The 24,684-nt window shown below is 39.8% G+C and overlaps 1 protein-coding gene across 1 annotated transcript; it reads right to left on the minus strand.

Annotated features, from left to right (window-relative positions):
- Nucleotides 1-18,519: 18,519 nt before the first annotated feature.
- Nucleotides 18,520-23,044, minus strand: LOC147897775 (glutamate decarboxylase-like). Its single transcript, XM_087379982.1, has 7 exons — nucleotides 22,928-23,044; nucleotides 21,872-22,076; nucleotides 20,402-20,602; nucleotides 19,939-20,153; nucleotides 19,604-19,857; nucleotides 19,337-19,389; nucleotides 18,520-19,183 (listed from the first exon to the last, which is right to left on the minus strand). Exons 1-7 carry the CDS (start codon nucleotides 23,014-23,016, stop codon nucleotides 18,581-18,583), a joined length of 1,620 nt encoding a protein of 539 aa, XP_087236108.1. The 5' UTR covers nucleotides 23,017-23,044; the 3' UTR covers nucleotides 18,520-18,580.
- Nucleotides 23,045-24,684: the final 1,640 nt, after the last annotated feature.

Raw genomic sequence — 24,684 nt, forward strand, 5'->3', positions numbered from 1 at the left:
CCACACTTGTTTCTCAATTGCTCTTTCTCCAAGGAATTCTGGGACCTTCTACACAAATGCATTGCTCCCTTCCCCCTTAGATTGAAAAGACCCAAGCATTCTCTTGCGCCAGAGGTGACATGAATGAATTAGAAGCTTCTTTTGACTTATCGATTTTGGAGAAAGTATTTTAACATTATGCCGTGGAGAGAGAGAGAGAGAGAGAGAGAGAGAGAGAGAGAGAGAGAGAGAGAGAGAGAGAGAGAGGGAGAGAGAGAATTATGTCTATGTGCAAACTATGTATTTTTACAAGATATTCTATTTACTCCAACTCTTTTTAGTTCCACGATTATTCTATTGATGCAGCTACATGGACATGTTTGAAATCAGGTGTGATCTGAGCTCCAGTGTGCTTTCTTCAAGAGCATTTTTTGGCTTTAAGTTCTCTTCTCTTACCAGGTATGTAAACAATTGCTCTACTCCATTTATTTTGCATTTGCTAAAGTTTACATTTATGTAGCACGCTTTGCTATATGATGTACCTCTTCTTGCACTATTGGAATTGCACCCTTTTTTAAATTTATGCGGTGTACACAAACTCAGATTGATGCCCTTCAAGCTATTGTACTCCCAAGAAAAAATGTCTTTAAATTCCATCAATAATTGCACCAATTCTATTTTGAAAAGTTCCTTCCACATGTAGCCCTTGTCTTACTCTCTGTGGCTTCTCTACCAATACCAAATTCAGTTCTTCCAACTCATCTTCCTTTACTCTTGCTGTTTTCTTCATTTGCTCCTCATAGGCATCTGCTGCTTTACAAATAACTTTCTTGTCCCATTTTTTGTGGGCGATTTCTTCTTCCAGATTTGCTTCAAGGTTTGGATCCACCCACACTTTGTCAAATCTTTTTCGGACTTTAACTAGTTCTACCAGCATGACTTGATAGGATGTTGCCACTTTAGTTGCATATTGCTGAGCAATATGACCCACATTGACCACAAACAATAGCACAATGGATGGATTTGCATTAAAAAATTCTTGTTCCTCATCATCATCCATCTCTAATAGCATATTGACACACAACATCCAATTTTTTTTGGATTTGCATCAAAAAATTCTTGCCCCTCATCATCATCCATTTCTAACAGCATTTTGACACATTGCGCAATCAATGGTCTATTTTCTTTTTCTAGTATGACCTTGGGACCACATCTAGGCGGAGTTTCTTTTTTTCGCTTCGGATTGTGATGTGTGAGGCACCCCAATATTGTTTTATCTTGGCCATTTAAAACCATGGCCTCCCCTATAGAATTGGGGATGAAAAATCTCCCTTTTCCATCTAAAGGACTGCAAAAATTACTTTGAATAACATGCCTTGAATGATAATTTGCTGGCTTTGAACAATGTGGTTGAACTCGTCTTTGGTCAACCATTTTTACTGGAAAAGATGCTTCATCCAACTCAGTGAAGCCCATCTTTTCATACATACTACATGGAAGGATGTTACACCTGAGCCCCCATATAGTAATGTTCCTAGTATTTCTTAACCATTACAATGCACTTTGATTGCCGGGACCTTGTCGCCCACGTCATTAGGTTCTACTTGCAGTACTAGTGGTTCTTGCAAACAAGGTTGGTAAGATTCCTCACATGGAAATTCTAGTTTCTTTTTGTCCTTATTTTCCTCTTGCAATTGCTCAATGAAATTCTTACAAAATATTAGAGCCAAACTCAATATTTGATCCAATGTAATCTTGATGGATGCTTCCTTTAGTGCTTGAAATAATTTGACCGAGAGGTTCTCTTCATCCTACTTTTGGCTACTTGCCCTTTGCTCTTGAACTACTAATTGGTCTCACAGATTTGGACTACTTGTTGGGCCTATAATCAAAACCTTTCTTAGACTTGATATTGGCCTGCTTGTCATGGACTTGTGGTCGGATTTATTGGGGTTGTACTAGCATGATGTGGTTGGGTGACTTTTATTGCATATTTCACACTACAATTGTGGGTGACTCTGATTCACCGCCAAATTTTGCAACTGTTGATCAGCAAGTTTCTCCAAATTAGAAGACAAAGAATCCTTTTTGGAATTTGCCTTGTCTTTCTTCATCTTCTTTTCTTCCTTTTTGCTTTTCTTTGTTGATTTCTTTTTCTTCTTCTTCTTTTTCTTCTTTGATTCAATGTTCGAATCATTATTGGACTTGTCACTGCTTGAGTTAGATTCAGATTCAGATTCACTGTTTGAAGCATCAAAATCTTCTTTGGAATCATTGTCGAATTTTGCTTGCGATTTCTTCTTTGTTGTTCTTATGTGTCTTTCAGCTCTTTTGGCTGCATCAACTAAAGTATTGAATGATTTGCACCTCTAATGGTAGTACTAGGCCACCAACAGAACTTCAAATTTTTGGTTTCCCTTGCAGAAGTATTTTGCCATTGTTTTGGTGGTCAATCATTTTGCTGCATCCAGATGTGTGTTAAGGTTCAAGAGCTACTAGGCATAGTATTTTATGGATAGCTTCTTTTGTTCAATTGCCTTAGCTTTCTCCTAACATCATTGGGGGTTTTCTACTTCCAGAACCTCTCCAAAAATTGTGTTTGAGATCATTAAAAGTGGAAAAATTTCCCACTCTGTATGGCATGAACCATCGCATTGCTTTTCTAGCAAGTGTGCTGGCAAACTATTGTAACTTTTTTGGATCTCCAAACAAGGTGTCAAAAGTACTGGCTCACCACCAAGTTTCAAATTGAGCAACATGGCTATCGGGATCTTCTTTGTTCTTATCATGGAACTTAGAAAATTTGCATTTCAGGCTTGCTACCTGGCAGATGTGCCCACAGGGCGAACTGGTGGGATTATAGGTATTGGTCTGTTCACCTACGAACTTGCAATAGGTGATGGTGTTGGCAAATTTGTACTCTTACTCCTTTGACTATTTGGTAGAGTGTGAAAAGCTTAATTGTCTTTGTCTTGGTCGGATTCTACATCCAAATTTGTCTTGTTCTCTTCCTCGGATCTTTCATCCAAATATTTTTCTTTCTCTTCAAATCTTTCGTCCGAGTCTTTTTCTTTTTCTTTGGATCTTTTATCTAACTCTTTGTCTCTAGCTTCAGATTCTTCATTTGAGTCTTTTACTTTTTCTTTAGAATATTCGTCTAGATGTTCTTCTTTGTCATTGCTATTTGTGACTATGTCTTCTATTGCTTGTTCAAAATCTGTTGCTACCTCATCCCCAAACTCTTGAGTTCTACGAGATTTGGTTGTAGTTCATCTACGTAATCCTCATTTTTTTGGAGGAGGTCAATAAATGGTAGTCAGTGATTGATTCTCATTGAATTTAATTGGCTCACTCCAAGGATGCTTGAAATTTTGGGATTCCCCTTAATTCATCCTCTGGACTTTTGACATCGGTTTCTTCTCATGTCACTGTTTGGATTACACCTTCCTTGCTTGATAAAGGTGTTGGTGCCATTCTAGCACTTACTTTCACTTAACATTCATTCTCATGTATGTGTATTGCCATGCCAAGAACGTTAGCATACTCAAAAAAATTCAAAAAATAAATATGCATTATACCTTATTTTGAACGTGTTTGGGAATATTGGAGCCCGCCATCTTTTGAAAACATCAAATTGAGACGATCTCATCCATCGTACTAAACATTCCCACTCCACCCTTCCTATGTGGGATACAGATGACCGCATTATCATTCCATCATTAGTGCACAATGCTCCATGGTGCACAACCAGTCAGGTCTTGGGCTTTAATTACCAGATAACTTGGGTAGTATTTGAACCTGCAGGATCATGAGTGTTAACGGAATACAAGACTTCAATTTTTTTGCATGAATGACATGCTACAACTGCTAACATATTGTCGAAATGGGATGTTGATATTTGCAGAACATCTAAGATCTATCCATTATGAAGGAAAATGCAATTTACTATCTCTCATTGCAGATTAAAGTGGAAATGCATAAGACATTGCATAAAAAATATAAATAGATGAAAAGTGCACATAAGATGTGACAATTAGATCCAAGTCTTCATTGCTCATCAGAATAGATCATTACAAGAACATGTATCACGTTATTCTCTTCTCATGGCCTCATCATCTCACACACACTCTGTATATCTGACTTGGTAGTTGTATATGCAATTATAACTTCTAATTGTCAAGACACTTAACTATTCCCATACTAACTTTGGGTGGATTAATTGAACCCTTAACAAGGGTAGTAAAGATAAGAATCAAATTCAAAAAATACATGGGGCAAGAAGGTGAGGATTGTTGTTTCCATGTGTAAGGTTTTTTTGAGTGGTAGAAATATTTTAAACCAATATGGAGGAAGAGTACTTGGTGTACTTTCCTAACATATTCATAGATAAAGCCAAAATGGTTTGATTAGTACCCAGATGATCATTCCCCTCCCCCCCCCAAAAAAAAGAGGGTTATATTATAATATCAAAAGTTTATATACATCGGAGCACTATCAGCAAAAGGACTTTCTTTGATAGGCATCATTAACACTATCACAACAGGGAAACGTGACTACGCACATGTAGACATTAGGAAGGTAATAGAACATCAATTGATCCGGAGAGGTTTCAGTAGACACAATATCAGCATAAGATGAACATCTTGAGTTAGGCTGGTTCTTGTTTGACTTCAACGGAATCATTAGAATCGGGTAGAACGGCAATAAAAGCTGACGAGGAGGCAATGGCATTACGCATTCTTTCCCTGAATTCATCTGCAGTAAATGCTTCTTGGCAAACCTTATATGAAATACTGGATGGATCTGCACATGAGAATGGCCTCTTGAAGGGACAAGCAGGAGGAGAGATGGCCCGGTGGGGATCCACTATTGCAGCAGGGGTGACTTTTGGGCCCACAGAAGGAGGAGCTGACAAAAGGGGGGGAGTAGGAATCAGCAAGATAGAAGGGGCTGGGACTGGGGCACAGTTGTTCCACACAAACTCTTCTTTTTTTGCTTCCACCAGTTTTGCCAATGCCTTGGCTTGGTCCAATAGCATGGATTCTTCATTTGTAAGTCTCTCTTCAACAATAAAATAGTCTTGGGCTTGAATGTGAAGAAGGCCAAGTTTTTTCACATTAGCTCTTCGTTCCTATAGTCAGGCATAAGGATTCAAAAACACTTTTAGTATTCATTAGAACATTATTAAACAGCTTATTGCATCTCTGAAGCCAAATTGACCACGGGACTACAAGCTCGGATATAGGGCTTTTCAAAAGTCGAATTGGTGAAAGAATTAACTGGTGTAGAGGTAATGGGCACAGGAAGAGGTTAACCAGAACTATGGCTAAGCAATGTCTGTACATGTTCGAGTTGGCACAAGTTTGAAGCTTCAGCCATAAAATTCTGGCTTAGCTATTCTGAAGGTAGGTTTCAATGAGTTGATATCTAGAAAATGTAGCTCATTAATTTTCTTGTCGTTTGCCAAGATCTGTGGAAAATCCTTCCTTTAACACTTGCATGAACCTAGGGATTTGCTTCTAATTAGTCTTTGTTGCACTCATAGGGCTCCTCCACAGGGGATGTTGATAGGGTGGACTCAAAGATGGTCGATAGCATGAGGCATGTATTGCATCCTAACTACGCCAGTTGGTAAAAGAATAATTTGATAAATTGATTAGAGTTGTTTTATATACCCTGTGGAAAAAGTAACATGACTCTCCCCAATCGTCATAGTCCCTAAGAAAAATGTCAAATTGCGGGTTTGTGTAGACTACAAAAAATTGAATGCAACCACTATCACCAACCCCTTCCCTATACCTTTTTGTGACACCATGTTGGATGCAGTAGTGGGCCATGTAAGTGTACAACTTTCTAGATGGATTCAGTGGGTATAATCAGATCAAAATGGCCAAGGAGGATAAAGACAAAATGGAATTTTTGACTAAATGGGGGGTGTTTGCTAAGCAATGTAATGAATTTCGAAGTAAAAAATGCTCCATCCACATTTCAGGGATAGATGTAGAAGATTTTCACACCATACCTCACAACCTTCATGAGAGTATTTTTGGACAACTTCATTTTGTTTGGCAAAAAGGAGGAGCACATTGAACAACCTCGGCTCTGTTTTGGAAAATGTAGAGAGTCTCAGTTGAGCCTAAATCCCATGACATGTGCATTTGCAATCTGGTGTGGTGTCTTACTTGGACATATCATTTTGGTAGAAGGAATGGCTATTGCTCCAAGAAAAGTTGTTGCAATCCATGAGGCTAGAGAACCCAAAAATGCCAAAAAGATTATGCGGTTCATTGGGCAAGTGAAATGGCATAATAAGTTTCTCAGGTACCTCTCCTATGTGTGTCAACCATTGACAAGATTGGTTAAGAAAAATTAACAATTTGTTTGGAGAGAGGAGTAGCAAAAGGCATTCCATCTATTGAAGAAAATGCTGGTGCTAACACCTATCATTATTCCACCAGACTGGAGCCAGGATTTTCATGTTTTTGTGGACACATCTGACATTGCCATCGGTGCAGTTCTAATGCAAACCTTGTAGAATAGCTGGTTTGAGCCGATTTGCTATGCTAGCTATACCTTATCATCAACCAAATGGAACTATTCAGCCGCACTAAAAGGGAAGGCTTGGGCATGGTATATGCTTTGCAAAATTTCAAACATTATCTTTGTGCAATGTAGCAGTCTTTCATGTTGGCCATAGCCATCAGGAAAGATAGCAAGATGGATCTCCATCTTATAGGAATCTAACTACAGAATACTACACACACTAGGGAGACAGCATCTCATTGTGGATTATGTCAATAGATTGGAGTCATGGGAACATCTAGGACAAGGAATTTTGGATGACCTACCTTATGCATCTTTGTTCCAAGTGGAAGCCATTCGTGTAATAGATTGGTATCACAAAATGCTACAGTTCCTTATAGATGGAGTGTTCCTAAAAGTTTCACAAGGGATCAAAGGCATAGGCTGGCTCTCAAAAGAAGACCATTTATGATCATTGTAGGAGCATTGTATAAAAGAGGAATAGATCAAATACTCCGACGTTGTGTTCCAGAACATGAGCAGCACACCATTTTGTATGAAGCCCATCAAGGGACATAGGGTGGCCACTTTGTGAGTGATGTAACAGCTAAAAATATCTTTCAAGCCGGATTATGGTGGCCAATAGTAATCAAAGACTCACATGGATTCGCAAATAAATGGCGGTACTGCTAAAGAGATGGGCAGCCATCAGATGCTGATAGATTGCCACTCAATTCAATCTTGCCACTTGAGCCATTTCAAAATTGGGGTTTAGATTTTGTGTGGCCATTTAAGCCAACTGCAAGACACACTAGGAACAAATACATTTTGGCAACCATAGATTATTGCACTAAGTGGGTAGAGGCACAAGCTCTGTAGGAGGATAATTCAACTGATAGCATAGTAAAGTTCTTGTACCATAACATCATAACATAGTTTGGATGACCGATAGAGCTAGTGTCAAATCAAGGAGGACACTTTCTAAATAGAACCATCAAAAAACTAACAAAAGTACATATGATTGTTCACAAAATAGCATTAACTTACCACCCATAAGCAGTCGGACATGCAATGAACTAGATTCTGAAATTGACAATTTTGGAAAAAGGGATGGATTAGGACACAAAGCTCAATTCAGCATTGTGGGCATTCTGAATAGCATTCAGGGTAAGCATAAGAATGGCACCCTTCAAGTTAGTTTATGCAGTTGAGGTGGTAGTGCCCATGAAATTCGTGACTGCCAGTCTATAGGTTTCAATAGAAAAATAAAGTCTGAAGGAGTCGGTGGAGTTCTAATGACAACATGAATCAATTGGAAGAAGACCAACTAGAAAGTCGACATATGACTGTGACACTTCACACGTGCAGCTGTTGCTGTATGCACAAAAATTGGCACTTCAGTTCCTTAACAAGAGTCATTCTACCTTTCCAACCATCCTTTGTTTGATTCAACCTATAGAAAATCATCATTTGATTGCCATCTGTTTGTCAGAATGTGGACCACCCTTAAAAGTGTCACAAAAGAGCATGTAGAAGGAGAAGGTTCTGCTAGTAGTTCATTGAGCCTCCAGGTCATGGCATCTTCCTACAATCCTTCAAGACAGAAATGAAAAGTTTAGTTTGCATCATGCTTGTTGCTCTGGACTCAAGTAAGCACCAACATTGAAGAGAAGGCAATAGAATTCCCTCGTTCAGAAAATAAAAGGTCAGCCGAGAATCCCACTCAGTGATTTTCAAGATTCTAAGCATGATTTGGATACTACCAAACAGTGCAACCATGTATGGCTACAGAAGATGGGGTTACACGAATATTATCATCTGCCATGGTGGCAATGGGCCATGAACATGGAAGCACAGAGGCAATTTGACAACCTCCGAGATACAAAAGGTATGCTTACATAGGAGATGCTAGTCACGGTTGAGTTAGTTGCTTAGGTGTTTAAGCTACCATTCATTCCAAACGTGCCCACAAAAGCTCTTAGCAAATACCCCAACAAAGTAATGGTGCAAGAATTCACTGAGCAGGTGCACTCAAAATGGTATTTTTATGTGAAGAATGCACTCAAAGGCGAGAGAAGAGATAAATGTAAGTGGTTCCTAGAGACAATTCTTCTTCTCACTAAATGTGATTATATTTCAAAGGATAATTGTTCTTTGATGCATTTTTTTGAACTAGGTAGCATTCATGCATGAGAGAATCATGGGGGAGATAACCAAAAAGGATAAGCAAAGGAGTATGATGCATAGCAAACTTTGATCTATTCTCTATGCTCTTTTTATTCAGATTCCAGATGGACCCCATCCCTGCCAATGTTTACCATTCTGATGAAGAAAATGAAGGAGAAGACAGACGCAATGTGGAGAAATACCCCCAATAAGAAACAATCAAACTTTTGAAGGAACTCAATTACACTCCACCAACATATATCAAAGTGGTAGTGGCATGGAAACAAAGAAAGACTTACAATCACCACGTTAGAGGTTGTACACTAGAAGGGTAAACCAAATCTATCAAGAAGCCCAAATTAAAAATATAGTGTAAAACCACAAACCATAGACCTTGCAACATAGATGAACAAGCAGCCAAGAAGGCAACAAAATAGAAAGTAGAAGAGAGCATGCCACAACAAGTAGCATAGGACAATCAAGGGGACAAAGTACTAGGAACACAAGAGAAAGTACCACCAAAGGGGGACCTGCCCATAGACCCATTGAAACTAGAGAGCCCTACACAACAATCACCACCAGTACAAGAGAATGTAAATAACCAAGACCAGAGCCCAGAAGAGACAAAAGAAGATCAAATTACATTTATGGATGCTGATGAGGCAATTGGCCTATTACAAAGGGTTCAAATGCAACAAAGAGAACAGTATAGGGGAATGGAAAAAGTGTATTCAAAATGGTAGTAGGTGAAGAAAGAAAATGATAATTTAATTGAGCAAAACTAATGTTTGAAATAGGATCTGCAATAGAAAGTGGAGGAGCAGAAGTTAGTAGTACATGAACATGACAAAGAGAAATTTGAGCTACAACAGGATGCAAAACAACTGAAACGCAAATTAGTGGAAAACTAACAGACTATAGAAGCACTCAAAAAATGGTCGATTCAAATTCAGCAGGGATTGTTAAGGGAGATGGGTAATTTAACTAAAGAATATAGTAAACTACTCTCTAAAAATCTGTTGTTAAAAGAGAAGGTAGCATCCCTTGCCCCGCTTGAAGAGTATCTAAAACAATGCAAGATAAAGAGGAGTTAGAAATCCCTAGAGCTTTCATGCCTCGAATATCATTATCTGAAATATAAGACGAGCTGACAACATACATGAAATTGTGGTCTCATGTAGGTAATAGGTCCTACATCTGCAAACACAACCAATACAATACTGGGGTCAACATACATAGAATCTATCTAAATTTTTATTTGAATTGGGAAGTTTAGGAGCTAATGAATGAAATTTATACATATACATGAAATTTATACACTGAAGTTCAGGAGATGAAGAAAGAAATTTATACACTGAAGACCAAGATGGCTAGAACACAAGAATTGGAACAAATAGGTTCCTTAATCCAAGAAGGGTCCAAATAGCCAATCATGGAGGAACCAAAAACCTCTTATTTTGGTTGTGAGCAGAGTGCCAAAATTCTCAAAATGCCCCTAGAATATCTACCTTCTATGCGTGTTGTCTAGGTTCATTTGGTATAACCTGAATCATTTTGTAAATCTCTGCCCTTTAAGGCCAATGAATAAAATATATTTTTATGTTCTATTATTGTTCCCATGTTATTATACATGTTATGTGATGCTTTCCATCAGTTTATGCAAGTTCAGTGTGAATTCGAGTGGTCAAATGATGTTTTTTCACCGTGGTGCAGAAGGCAAATGTGTTCGGCATCGCACACGAAGGTAAAAAATGGTAAAACCCGCTATGGCAGGTATGGGGCTTGTTTGAAATGTGTTCGGCATCGCGCGGGGAGCCCAAAAATGGTAAAACCTGCTATGGTGCATATGGGGCCTGTTTGACTTGGCGTATGGGGCCTGCTTGACCAAGTCAAACAGGCCCCATACGTGCCATAGCGGGTTTTACCATCTTTGGGCTCCTTGATCAAATAGGCTCCATACACGCCATAGTGGGTTTTACCATTTTTGGGCTCCCCGTGCGATGCCGAACACATTTGCCTTCTACCGCACGATGAGATTCTTACTGGATTGCTCAGAAATGACCATTATAGCACAAATATTTATCTAATCGCATGCTTTTGAACAGAATAGTGAATGAAAATTTTAATGCCAACAATAATTAAAGTTACAAAATACAATGACAGTATAAAATAAATTTTATAAAAGAACACAAAATGGGGCACTGTATAAAAAGTATCGCTGTATTCATATAAAATAAAATTTATATACAATAAGGCTTTAGAGCCTTTCTCTCTTCTCTAAAACACTGAGAACATCAGGCTTTGAATTCCCAAATACACTCCTAACTCTAAACCTAGTCGATAGAGAGTCAATGCTATTGTCATTGCTGGCTAGGGACATGGTGCTGCTATCAATGCCATACCTTGAAAATTGGTTCCAAAGGCATTGAGGGCAGCCATGCGGTTCACCAAAATGACCTTGTCAGCAATGCGATTGATGTCAGCATGACCAATCACTCTTGACAAGGCCTTGCACTTCAGGAGGTCATTAGTGCCATGTGGAGAAAACTTTTTGTGGATAACCACAAAGTGCCCTTTTGCTTAGCCAAGGTAATGTGCCAGTGAGTGATCTCGATCGACGCTACTGTGAACAAGGCGTTGTTGAGATGAGAATAGGTCGACCTCAAATGCCTCTTGCAACAGTCCAACATTACATTAGAATTCCATTAAAGCAAAAGTATACCAAGAGAGAAGAAATTCAAAGCTCATAGTTTCTTGCCACTATGGAGTCATCATGCTCAATCCCTTCCTCTTTGTCAATGAGGATGGATCCAGAGGCCTCCTGCTGTCTGGAGTGAGATGTGGAGGCTTCTTCTGGAACATCAGGTAGGTCAGAGTAGATTGATGTCTCTGCATCTTTGATTTGGGCCAGTGTTAAAGAAATAACCTGTTCTATTGAATCATTTGCTCCCAAAAACCTAGGTTCTTGCATAGTCGTGTCCCTCGTATCCACACAGGATACCAAGAGCTTCATCCTCCCGAAGACCAAACATAACCTCTATGTCATGGAGAAAGAGGTATTGTTCTCCATCGACAAGAAGGGGAGCAAGAAACCATATCATTGTTGCAGGGTCAATAGAGGTGGTGCCTGAGGTGGATGGAATTTGAGAAGTAGAATGGGGTTTAGGAGGTCGCTGGAGCACTTCCAGGGCCAATGTAGCTTCTCGCTTCTCAGCTTCTTCATCTATGGGCTCTTCATTGTAGATGTTGGGCTCATCTATAGAAATAAGAGGATCGGAAAGGGCAGGGGCAGGGTTAGGGCTTGAGGTCGAGGCCTCCTCTTCCATTTGTCCCTCTTGGAGAAGGAAAATAAAGGTCATTTCCCAGGATAGGGACCTATTTCTTGTGTTTTCGATGACACCACATGCTAGGAGGTCATCAGTGTCCACCTCCCTAAACCCTAGGGGTGTGAGTTGGGCTCGAAAGCGATCTAAACGCTTCACGAACCTGGGTTCTTGATTGAACAAGTACTTCAAATAATCAATTGGGACCCATCTTTTTGTAGACTCATCAAGGTGATATGCAAAACTCGTGATGTAGTCTTGCATGTACTTGATGAGGTCTTCAAAATCATCTCAGGCTCCCAAGTAGGTGCCTAGGACATCTATGCTCTTATCAAAGACTAGAAATAACTCTTCTCCTCTATCAATTAATGGAGTACGGGAGATGAAATCGTGGAAGGTAGACCTAGCAGAATCCATGGTAGTTATGTAGCTAGGAGAACTATGGCTATGATAGTGAAACTTTGAAACTAAAGTAACTTTATAACCTATATATACCCAAATGTTCTAAATATGAAAAATAAAAAGAATTATAATTTTATGGGGAAAAACTTGACATTGACATGAAACAAATCATTCAAAACATCAAAATTAATTGCACCACTATTAATTGGAAAATGTCAAAATCCGCAATTGTTCCACCCTACATTTTCTAAACAATCTTCAATATTGCAGGAGGGATAAAAGTGGCACTATGCATGAGCTTCTCTGCACACTTTCCTACCTTTTCACCATTTAAGGTAAAGTGAAAGGACTCAGACATGCCATCCTCCATGACCAATAGGTGTTCCCGCACATCCCTAAGAGTCCACTGTGATGTGACAGTCACATTCTTGACATCTCCTAAATGAGAACCAATACATAAACTTACCCCTGTATTATCATCATTATTAGAGTCAAGGGGGAGCCAATTGCCATCTGTTTTCTTCCAGCACCTATATTGGAAAGCAAAATATAACATTTGGCAGGAGATGTGGTACTTGACAACTACATTGTCCTTACATACATGGCATTGAAACACATCACCCTTTTGTTCACCTGACTTGCTTCCCCAATTCACCCCAAGCAATTCCTCAAGGGCATTCTCATGTAGGCACTTGCATGACCACATGGTTTTTGTTCTGTGCATCTGGATATTATGAAAACAAGAAGCAAAAATGTGCAGAGGCATAAATCAAGGCAACCCATTTAGAGCCAAATGTAAACTTCATGGACATGCCCACATCCTTTGCAATCTTTTCCTTGTATGATTGCATTGTTCTTGTGTCCACCATGCTGCAATCCATGTCTTCAAGTTGTGGTGTTGCAATGCATTGAAGATGGCCATAGCCTGATGCCATCCTTGGAGTAATGTACTTGGCATTATACCAATAGATATTTCTCTGTTTCAAAGCAGAGGACTTCTCTCCAGCATGCATTTGCCTTCCTAAATCCTCATAAATGGCAGTAAACTTACCTAAGAAGCACTCGACTGGTTCCGACTCCTCAAAGTCTGAAGGAAATACATCTACTATGCACAAGTGCTATTTCAAAATACAATTTCAAACTGACTCATTACATTGGTTCTATTTCAAAATACAATTTCAAGCTGACTCATTACACTTCAAAATCTTACACAAAATGCAGACTTACAAGGCAATGGTATTGTTGATTGATTGCTTGACGGAGGAAGGCACATGTCCTTTCCCATGTAGATGTGTTGCACCTTTGCAAGCAATCCTTTCTTCCCAAGTTTGAACTTCATGATGTGGCCCTTCCATTCATGCAAAAGATCACCTCTTTTGCTCTTGGGAAGCTTATGTGAACCTTGGCAGATCCTCTCATGACTATCCAATCATTCAAGCTGTAGGTGCAAGGCACCCATTCACCCAGTGCATTTTTGCTCCTATGGGACACAGAGTACATGTATGGTCTCCTCACCATGCTTGTACAGAGGTCACAATAGCAATAGTGGACTAGAAAGTGCAACTTGGAGGGATAGAGTAGCTCCGATAGAGAGAGAGAGAGAGAGAAGGTATAGAGGGTGCAAGTGAAGCTTGAGAGAAGATCCAAGAGGTGCTGTAGCTAGGAATGGAGGGAGAAAGAGTAGAGGGGGATAAGCAACTGCTCCAGGAGGTGTTGTAGCTAGGAATGGAGGGAGAAAGAGCAGAGGGGGATGAGCAGCCACTATAGGAGGTACTGTAGCTAGGAATGGAGGAAGAAAGAGTAGAGGGGGATGAGCAGCTACTGTTGTAGGAGGTGCTGTAGCTAGGAGTGGAGAGAAAATGAGCAGCTACTATAGGAGGTGCTGGAGAGGGAGAGACACAGTGGACCAGAGCAGGAGGGGGCAGAGAAGATGCCAAATGAGTTCCCACATTTGAAAAATGGAGGGAGAATGGAGCTGGACCAGAGAAGAGGAGGGGGCAGGCCTATAACAAGTTGAGAGGGGGGAAAAATTCCCCCAAAAGGGGGCAGCGCCTCTTGAATGACTTGTAGGTTTTTTTGGGAGAGATGCATATGGGAGAAGGGTCAAGCATGGGTTGAGGGGGGGGGGGGGGGGATGGTTTGAGTGGTCCCCGGTGTAAGAGGAGTAGCCAATAGGGGCTGTTTGCAGGTCTGCACACCCTCCACCTCAACAATCCCTTATTTTCTCACAAATGTAATCCCTTTCATCAATCATGCTTTCCCTTTCCATCATTCATGCAATCTCTTTCTTCAATCATGCAATCCCTTTCCATCATTCATGCAATCCCTTTCTTCATTCATACAATCACTTATTTCCATCATGCAATATGCAATCCTTTTCTTGGAAGTGGAAGGGGAGCCTTTGGGGAAGGGGAAGGGGAAGGGGAAGGGGAAGGGGAAGGGAAAGGAAAAGAGAAGGAAAAGGAAGGGAAAAGGGAAGAATACATAACAGATTGTCGGAGCGCATCTATAGATGCATTTGACAGTGCATCTATAGGCACGGCTATCTATTTTTCCAAAAGGCAAATGCGCTATTAGACGCGTCTATAGACGTGTTCCAATAGATGCCTTTTTTAAAGAAATTGAAAAGGACATGCGCCCTACCCCAAAAAGAACAACACTAGTACCAAAAACATCCATTCCTTGCATACGACAAAGGACGAATCCAAAGAGAGCAACTTCCAAAGAAGATCAATCGCCAAGAGACCTTGGATAGAGGTATGGAAGGTTCTTGTCTTTCTTCAAAGCTGTTTCTCTTTCTTCTCTTCCTTGTTCACCCTCTTCTCTTGTGTGCTTGGGGATAATTGTGTAAGCCTGGAGATGAGTGTGGGTGCTTGGAGATAAGTGTGGATGCTTGGAACTGTGTCTATTAATAGGAAAGCAAGCCACATGATGCTAAAAGTATGTGAAGGAAAGCAAGCGAGCTAAAAGTAGGTTCGAAAATCAGCTCGCAATTTGCGTGCCTAAAAGCGCGTCTATTTGCGCATCTATCATGATTGGCATAATATATTTTTATTTTATGTGCATAATATCTTTTTCCTTCCAAATTTGTGAGTGAATTAGAAGCAACTAATCAACCATTCCTCGTGTGTTCAGTTCATACTACCTACTAGTATTTCTCGCAGTGCGTCGAAGGACGTGAAGGATTGTATTTACAAGATGGGCGAGCTTGTGAGGTACTTTACAGATGTGAATATTTTATTTACAAGATGGGCGAGCTTGTGAGGTACTTTATAGGATGCAAGGTGTTCATATTGCTAATATTGCGTACTTTTTCCTTTCTAGGTATGTGAGCTAAAAGGAAATAGATCCCACCACGCTTGAGAATGCTCGAGTTATGTCGCTGGAGGTGGTTTGTTTAGTGGAGGAGACATTTCCACGTTCTATTCTCACAAGCCAACTACATCTCATAGTGCATTTGGTGGATGAGATTGCTATATGCGGTACTGTACATGCACGATGGTTGTTCTTCCTCAAGCGCTTCATGAAGACCTTGAAGGGTTTCGTGAGACAAAATGCAAGACCCGAAGGTAGCATGGCCGAGGGTTGGTTGGTACAAGAGTCACTTGTATATAACTCTGAGTTTCTTGTTGATGTGGATAGCTCTCTCCCACGACTATGGAGAGATGATGAAGACCTAAGGATGACCTCTATTGTGCCTCAAGGAAAAGGACGCAGCAAAGTAATAGACACGGAGTTTCTTAATAATATCTACCTCTATCGCATGCTTAATAGTGATGTGCTGAAAAGATGGGTGACAAGATATGAGGATGCAAAAGCAAGAAGACAAGGAGAAAGGGCCCTCTTTCGTACACACCACGGATCTCGTGTGCCATACCCTCAGAATCTCAGAATCTAAGAGCACTTCCAAAGGATATTCATGTGGATTGGCTACTTGATGAAATGGAGAGAGCAGAGAGAGACGAGGGGATGCATATCACAATGGAAGAATGGGAGTATGCTAGGGGATGCATGAGCAAGGTCAGTATATAGAATGCTATGCATAATTAGAAGCTTTCAACAATTTAGATTGCTTATTTAATTGATTTTGTCTTAGTGTAGTGTACTATGTTCAATGCTATATGGTGTGAGGGCAAGCATTTTCGAACGCAACGGATTGATGATAAGAGAAACACACAAGATTGCAATGTCATTGCTAGCTTTGAGGGAGCCAATGGAGCCATGGATGATTAATGTGGCATAATCCAAGATATTATTAAGCTCGACTTTCGATGCTTCTTTGTGTATGTTTTGGATGTAAAGTGGTTTAAGGACGTGGTGGAAAGAGGCCCTAATGCAACAATCAAATGCCATGCAAGTGGGTTTGTAAGTATTGACTCCACAAAGTTTTGACAAAGTAAGAAGGACACACTAGTACTACCGCAACAATGTGAACAGGTATTGTACACACATATAAAAATACTCACTTTAAAATATTTGATACCTTCGATGCAAGGAAAATAACATGATTGTATTTGTGTTTGAATTAGGTTGTCTATCAACCAATGGTGGATAATAATAGGTAGTGGCATGTCATGAATACCTATTATATATGCCACGTTCCAAAGTGATGTATGATATATTTACTAATATGGAGCATATGGAGGATGATCATGGCCATGGAGGTGATGATGACCGTGATACGAGAGAGGAGGATGATCATGAGATAGGAGATACAGATATTGAGGCCATTACCCATGAGGACGAGCCTACCATTGGTGATGCTGATTTCGATGAGCACATGAGTAGCACAAGTAGTAGTGGGTTGAATGTATTTGTAGATCTCAACACTGGTTTGGATTTTGAAGTAGATAGTTTGGCAAGGGTTGATCTCATTGAGGATGAGATTGAACTGTAGCCCATCATTGATATTAGTAAAACTAATTTACATATTGTCTCATTCTTCGAGCATTCTTCTCACCTCACTTAATTTTTGTATATGTGTGGGTTTGTAAAAAAGCATTGATATTTTTGTTAAAATTACGTGCTTTGGTAATCATGGGCAATGTTTGGAAAGCAGTGATATACATTTATCAGCCTATACCAAAATCTCACTTTTTGTATTCTCTGTTTTGCGTTTAAATCTGCGTCTAAATCCGTGTCTAATTCATAGTACAGATGCGCTAATAGACGCGCCCGTATTTTTGCTATTCTAGCAACGCCTATAAATGCGTCTGCTATTTTGCGCGTCTATCAAGTGCCTCTATAGTTGCTTTGTCTTGTTGTGAAATGGCACTTTTAGGTTGCCGTTTCTACCTAGTTTTGTAGTAGTGGCGCATTATCATACAATTGTCTACATCAAAAAACTATAAAACAATAATTGATTTAGAGTTTGCATGAACAAAAACAAATCATGCATAACCACTCTTTAAGATTAGTGATCCTTCACCTTGGGGCTTAGAAATAAAAATTAGTGAGAAATTGAGGAGTAATTTTAGTGCATCCAATATATACCCACAACCCCTAAAATATACATGTTGTCATAGAACTGTATCCAACCATTCCATTGAATGGTACCATGTGCAATCGTTTTAACAAATACATGCAATATAGATCTATGTAACAACATGAAATAGTTTTATTAAATACATGCAATATAGATCTATGTAACAAAATGAAATCATTTACATATCTGGACAAATATGAGCTCACTATCTTAGAGTGTTGCATTAATAGTGATGTCAATCCCCAAAATTTTTGGCTTTGTTGATGGCATTATTACATGAAGAGAAGTTTTGTTCATTGACATATGTTGTCTCATGTACTTTGGATCTAGATGTCACATTACACTATGTGTGAGTATGTGTGCATGGGTGTGCATGCATATATGTGTGTGAGAGAGTTAAGCACTGAGCTTGAATTTGGGCTCTACCTTATGGTCTACTTTTGAAGGAGGAACTATGTAGGGGTGGGCGATGGGGGATACTCGAGAGAGAGGGAGAGAGAGCTTATTTAAAGTTTAAAAAAAAAAGCAATCGCTGAGCTAAAGGTTTTTATAAAACAAAGGACAAGTGGAAAATCATAGGTCTCTTGTAAAGTATGTCTCAAAGTGGACACACGGAATGTAAGAGTTGTGAGATACTCAAAGGAGAAATAAAATGCTACTCGAGAGTGAGCGATATGTGAGAGAAATAGGGCTTGAAGGTAGATCAGCACACTCCATTGGTCTTGGAATGGCAGTGATCAAGGAGACGGTATTGGGGTCGGGCTCTCATGAGGTGTCGAGAGTAACGACGAGTTCCTACTACTTCTGATGGTTCATTACCTTCAACGTTGGAAGCATCGCAACTGTCATGGCCACGGTGCCGATCACAAATACGATCGACATTGTTACTATCAACACTGGCACTAGCAATAGGACTAGCACAGGTACCATTGCCATCAGAGTCACCGTCACCTCCTCTTGAAGATGATGCTGAAGACGTGAGTTGCTCCAAAACCGTCTCTACATCCTGCACAAGCCTTTCCACTTCCGCCCTTCCCAAGTCCTCCCTCACCACCACCCTCAGAAGCTTCACCTGCTCTGCATCTGGTGCCATTGTGTACGCTGGGACTATCCACCCATACCTCCTCAGACCCTCTGCCACCTTGTATTCGTTCACTGACCCTGCAGACTTTGTATTCACCAGTGAGAATGCCACCAATGGCACCCCCACTTGCTTTGACAGGATCTTGAACTTGCCCGTCTCCTGCAGTTTTTTCGTCAGAAAACCTGCATTTTCTTGGCAGTTCGTCATCACAGCTTTGTATCCCTGCGGGTTGTTGTAATGGGGAAAGGGAAGCATTAGACGATGTTGATTGTAAAATCTTTTTGCTACACCGTAACAAGTTGATCTATCATTGACAGTGACCAACCCCTACAAACGAAAGACATTTTTGACACGGAGGAAAACTTCAGGACAGACCTCAAAGCCAAATCGAATAAACTGGTAGTATTGGGCGATAACCTGGCTTGCACCTGCACAAGTTCGGTCCGAGGTCAACTACTCCAATCTTTTAAAAAGCTAAAGATCAAAAGATGACCACAGGCAAAGTTCAACACCGTCCATGGTTAGTTCAACACCGTCCATGGTTACTATCTAAGTAGGACACATGCAGGCATAGTACCGAGAGTCCACATCAGAAAATCCAGACAAACGGTTTGCAACTGCTAAAACAAAGACAAGATATACTCTTGGAAAAGTTGAGCGTGAAAGTGGGTTGATCAGATCCGAGGTAGTTGACGTGAAAAATCAACTCCTCGGGAAGTTCCTGCTTTGAACGCCAGATTACCCATCCGATTCCGGCATACACAAGCCCATACTTGTGGCCACTGGCATTGATGCTTTTGACAAGGGGCAATCGAAAATCCCATTGTAGAGACGGATACAAAAAGGGTGCAATGAATCCTCCGCTGGCTGCATCAACATGTATAGAGGTGTTCCATCTGCAGCACACCGCATGATCAATGGTTTAACCTGCAGAATTTCATGCAGTTCTTTAATTTACGAGTGTGTAGATAACTTACCCGGTTCTCCTGTTCTTCTGTGTTAGGAGGTCATTCAGTAGCTTCACGTCTTCAAACTCCCCATTGTATGTGGATCCTAGAATTGCACATACGCATATAGTGTTTTCGTCCACCATTTCAACAGCTTTGTAAGGGTCCATAACGTAATATCCTTCACTCAGCTTCACAGTTTTGAGTTCTACCTCGAAGTATCTAGCAAATTTCTCCCAGCACACCTACATTCCGTAACCCACAATTCAAAAACCTTCAAATCCACACATTTCGACGCTAATTTGAATAGATTTGCAAGTTTCAAGCAAAATAAAATATAAGCACAATATAACTGATGGCACATACAAAATGTGGAGGCAAGCGAAAATTTTGCATCTCACCCCACATTAGAACATGCCAATGGTGTCCACACGCTTGTTTGTGGATTAATGAATTATTATTCTTGTCTTAAGAATATAAGAAAGAGACTTACATGGACATTAGCTCCCGTAACAATGTTTGGCTTATCAAAGGGTTTCTTTTGTTCCTTGCGTTTGTTTTGCCATTTTCTCTTGAAGGCGAGTGCAGCAAGCAGGATCGCTTCTGAAGAGCCAATTGTAGAAGTACCTATAGCTTGCTCTCCATTGTTCAACGGCGCATTAAACAGTTTAGCAATAATATTTACGCACCTATCCTGCGAGCGTAAACTAAAATTGATTTAGAAACTCTTTAGCAATCCACTAATGAGAAAATAATATAATACGAGATTTGGTAATCTCATAAAGTCTAGATGGGCGTCCAAATCTTTAGAGATCTTCATTAGACAAGAGATCCTAGAAGGCATTTATACAAGGCATCATTTCTTCATGTGAAAGGATACAAAGGTTATGTAATTCACATTGAGTACATTCTCTTACCACTTTATATATCAATAAGTTGGGGGCTTGTTCGGGGAACTTGGGGGTCTTAAAAAGAAAAAGATGTTAAAATGTGACTTTTAAAATTCTTGCATTTCCTTTTTAATCTCCACCTTCCAACAACATATGTAGCATTCTATCCTCTAAGCATGATGGAATAAGAGGATACCAATGTGACTTTGACCACTCTCTTAAACCTAAAGGGGAATTCATAGGATGAAGGTCTAAATGAAAATCTTGGATTCTTTATATGCCATGATCACATTTAAGCTTTTGCCCAATGCATGATAAAAGACACAAAGTCATGGCCTCTGACCCCTAACCAAATAGTAGCCTAAGAGACCTTAAGGCTTTGGTTTTCACTATGCCATGGAGGCATGACCACATATTGGAAGAGAAACATGTCTCCACTTTGTCTCCTTGATGCCCCACATCCATGGGATGAGGATGAACATCCTGTGAAAGTTTCTCTTGCATGTCTCCACTATTCTCCTTGATGCCCCACATCCAAAGGATGAGCATAAACATCGAACTAGATGCCTTAAAGTTCCAAAACTTCATCATTTTTCCTCTACTAATGAATGTATGCAATAGTAATAGATATAGGAAGAACACAGAGTACCATAGTTGGGATGCTCAAGACAAAGCTTGAATATAGAGATCCAAATCTTTGAAATTGAAAAGCCATTACACTTGATCAAAACTGCATTTACATGAGTGAATTACTTTAAAGTGCATTTACATGAGTGAATTATCTTTAGTATAAGGAGCATAATGACATGATTGCAAACTTTCAAGCTCTATGATTTTGGGCACATCATTGTGGCTTTAGCTTGTCATACATAGAACTCAAGGATGCCCTATTGTTATAAGTTGATTTCTATAGAGAAGCAAGAAGATATGGATACTAATCAAGCTAAGGATCATGCCATGCTTATGAGAAGGCCCATATGTCCTTTACCAATTTTGTTCATCTAAGTCTTGTGCTCAAAGAGTGCTCAAAGGGGTCACTGATCATAAACTGGGCATAAAGAGATCGAACAAACCTGGAGCTCCACAGTTATGGGATATTCTTCCATATCTATGTAATTCTTGTTTACGGACTCCAACATAAGCTTATCACATTCTGGTTCCATCCAGGTCGTCACAAATGTTGCAAGATTTAGCCTAGGGTTGCCATCAAACATCAATTCATCATGAATAACTTGGTAAGTAGCCTCCTTGGAAAGCTCTTGTTCAGGCAAACGGAACCTGTCCAACAAAATATCCCAAAAGACGACATGATTAGACGTGTGGGGGTGTCAAGATGCATGAAACTCAGTTTGATAGTTTTTAATAGTTTGTGTAAACTCAGACTCAGACTCTACAATAAAACTTTATGTCCATGGCTCAAGCATGTTAAATTGAGAAGTAATAATGTCCATCTAAGAGAAGGTACCGTTAGTTCGACATCCTACAGTGCGCACTGCACATCGACTGAGTACCAATAGATGTCACGTTATCATGCATCATTAGTAGAGCTGAAAACTGCCTTTCGTCACTGGACGTTACATCTATACTAATGAATCTATGATACAAATGTCGTGTTAAGGGTTAGAGTTCTAGTGGGAAAAAGAATATGTATTTGTTCTCGTTGCATCAAAATGATCGCTGGGAAAGAAATAGTCAGGTCGTGCAGAATCTGAATAAAAAATACTATTTAGTTTATCCCTCAATCGATGACGTAAAATCTATTAATCTATTAATGAGATGAGTTTATGATGAAAGAAGATGGGCCCCTAGATTTAATTTGTCAATGTGCGCCTTTGAGTTATGATGGATCTTGAGGTATGATTTGGCTTGACGGTCGGACCTGAACCGGCGGAGCTTGCTAGATTTCCTAATATAGATGCGTGGGCTTCAATGTACAAAAGACGACGAATTTTGTTCTAAAGAGCGGATAAGTTCTTCGTTTAGTTTCTAGGCGAGTAATCTACAAAGGGTGAGAGAAGTCATTCCGGTATATCAGATCCGAAACTGAAAACTCGCGACGAGATCAAATTGCATATAATAGGCTGAGATGCAAGAGTAAGGCCAAGAGGAAGGCTCAAAGAAGACAGCACCTTGGCAGGGACGACTGGAGATATCTGGAAGCAAAGACGGGTTGCACAGCGCTGGAGTCTGAGTCATGGACGACGGTGCTGAGAACCATGATGGGCGATTCAGAAAATGGGCAAAGGGCTAGCAAAGATGGATCAAAGGATCGAGGAAGATTAACTGGTTTGTAATTGGAAGCTTGTCTGCTTGGAAATATAAAGATGTATGTATGCTCTCTCTCTCTCTCTCTCTCTCTCTCTCTCTCTCGCCTTTGCTTGTAATCAACCCACCTAATGCTGTCTTTCAGTTCGTCCTGCTCTTGAAAGTAACATCTATCCGGGAACCTATCTAAATCTTGACGCATTGAATTTCTCTTATCTCACTTGTATCTCTTGTATACGAGAATTGCTCATGGGCCCTTAAAGAATGAATGTATTCTCGCAAAAGGCTTATTTTTTTCTCAAATGTATATAAGTACTTAGAAGGAGGTTCTCCATTGGCATAGTGTATGATTCGAATTTGAAGCAATCAATCCCAAGTGCTTCAAATTATAACCTATCCCCACGGCTCTTTCTATCTTTTGACCAAAAGAATACCTTGGAAATGGAATGGATTAAGTTGCAAAGTATTATAAGCACGAGGAGTCCAGCAATTTCAAGCATTTTTCAATTAAATATGTTCTATTCTTAAGTAAATTCTAACTCTATCTCACTATGATGAATACTCACCCTCTCTTAGCTTTCCCAACACTCCGGGTTAGGTAGGTAGTGCTATCAGTACAACCTTGAACATTTTATGACATTTAACCCTACAATTTATTACATTTTTCATAAAACACAATATCTAGAACTTTTAATAACATCCAAATGCTCTTAAAAGGGTCAACCTTTGTGGATTTTTCATTTTCAGATGTATAACATTACTTCTCTTTATGTTGTCTATTAAGAAGGTGATGTACTTCGCAATCATGCTCCTTTGTTTTGCAAGATGAATCTCTCTCTCTCTCTCTCTCTCTCTCTCTCTCTCTCCATATGTGTGTATGGGCGTGGGTGGGTGGGGGGGGAAATTTTAATAACTTTGAGTCAATCCAATAATCTTAAGATAATCCAATATGTTAATTAAGCAAAGGTGAACAAAGGTCATAGTGCTTGTAAACGGTCTTGCATAACAGAGTTACAATGTTGGCTTTTTTGTGGAGTTGACATTATGCCAAGGTCATAGTCTTTGTTAAGGGTATTGCATAACAAAGTTACAATGTTGGCTTTTTGGGGAGCTGACATCGTGCAAAGGTATTATGCTCAATATATCCACAACTTAGCCCATTTGGTTGTGCCTTTTGGTGAGTTTGCATAACATCATTACACCCTTGATAAATTTGCAAAGTTGTCATATTGTAAAGCCATATTCTTATTGGCTTCACAAGAAGGAAGCACGAGAGTGTTGAACGATATTCTTAAGAAATAAATCTAACAAGTGCAAGCCAAGAAGTGTTGAGGAACCTTCCAGAAGATTCTGTGTTGTCAACTCCTTGAACTATTGTGATCGCTTCATCTACTGATTTTGATGCAAGCAAATTTGAAGCTATTAAGAATAGAGCCAATGCTAGATTCCTCCACAATTCACGTATTCTATGCATGACCAAATTGTAACTCTTGTTTTTATTATCATAATGGTTGAATAATTGAGTTAGACTTATTACTTTCCCTCTAAATCGTAAATGATTTTAATAGTTGTTATCTTTTAAAATGTGTTTGCCTGTCATGCATTTCATTTCATATCTTGG

This window comes from Dipteris shenzhenensis, chromosome 10 (assembly GCF_047967505.1).
Source record: "Dipteris shenzhenensis isolate YYH24624 ecotype China chromosome 10, Dip_SZ_1.0, whole genome shotgun sequence".
Classification (NCBI taxonomy): domain Eukaryota; kingdom Viridiplantae; phylum Streptophyta; class Polypodiopsida; order Gleicheniales; family Dipteridaceae; genus Dipteris; species Dipteris shenzhenensis.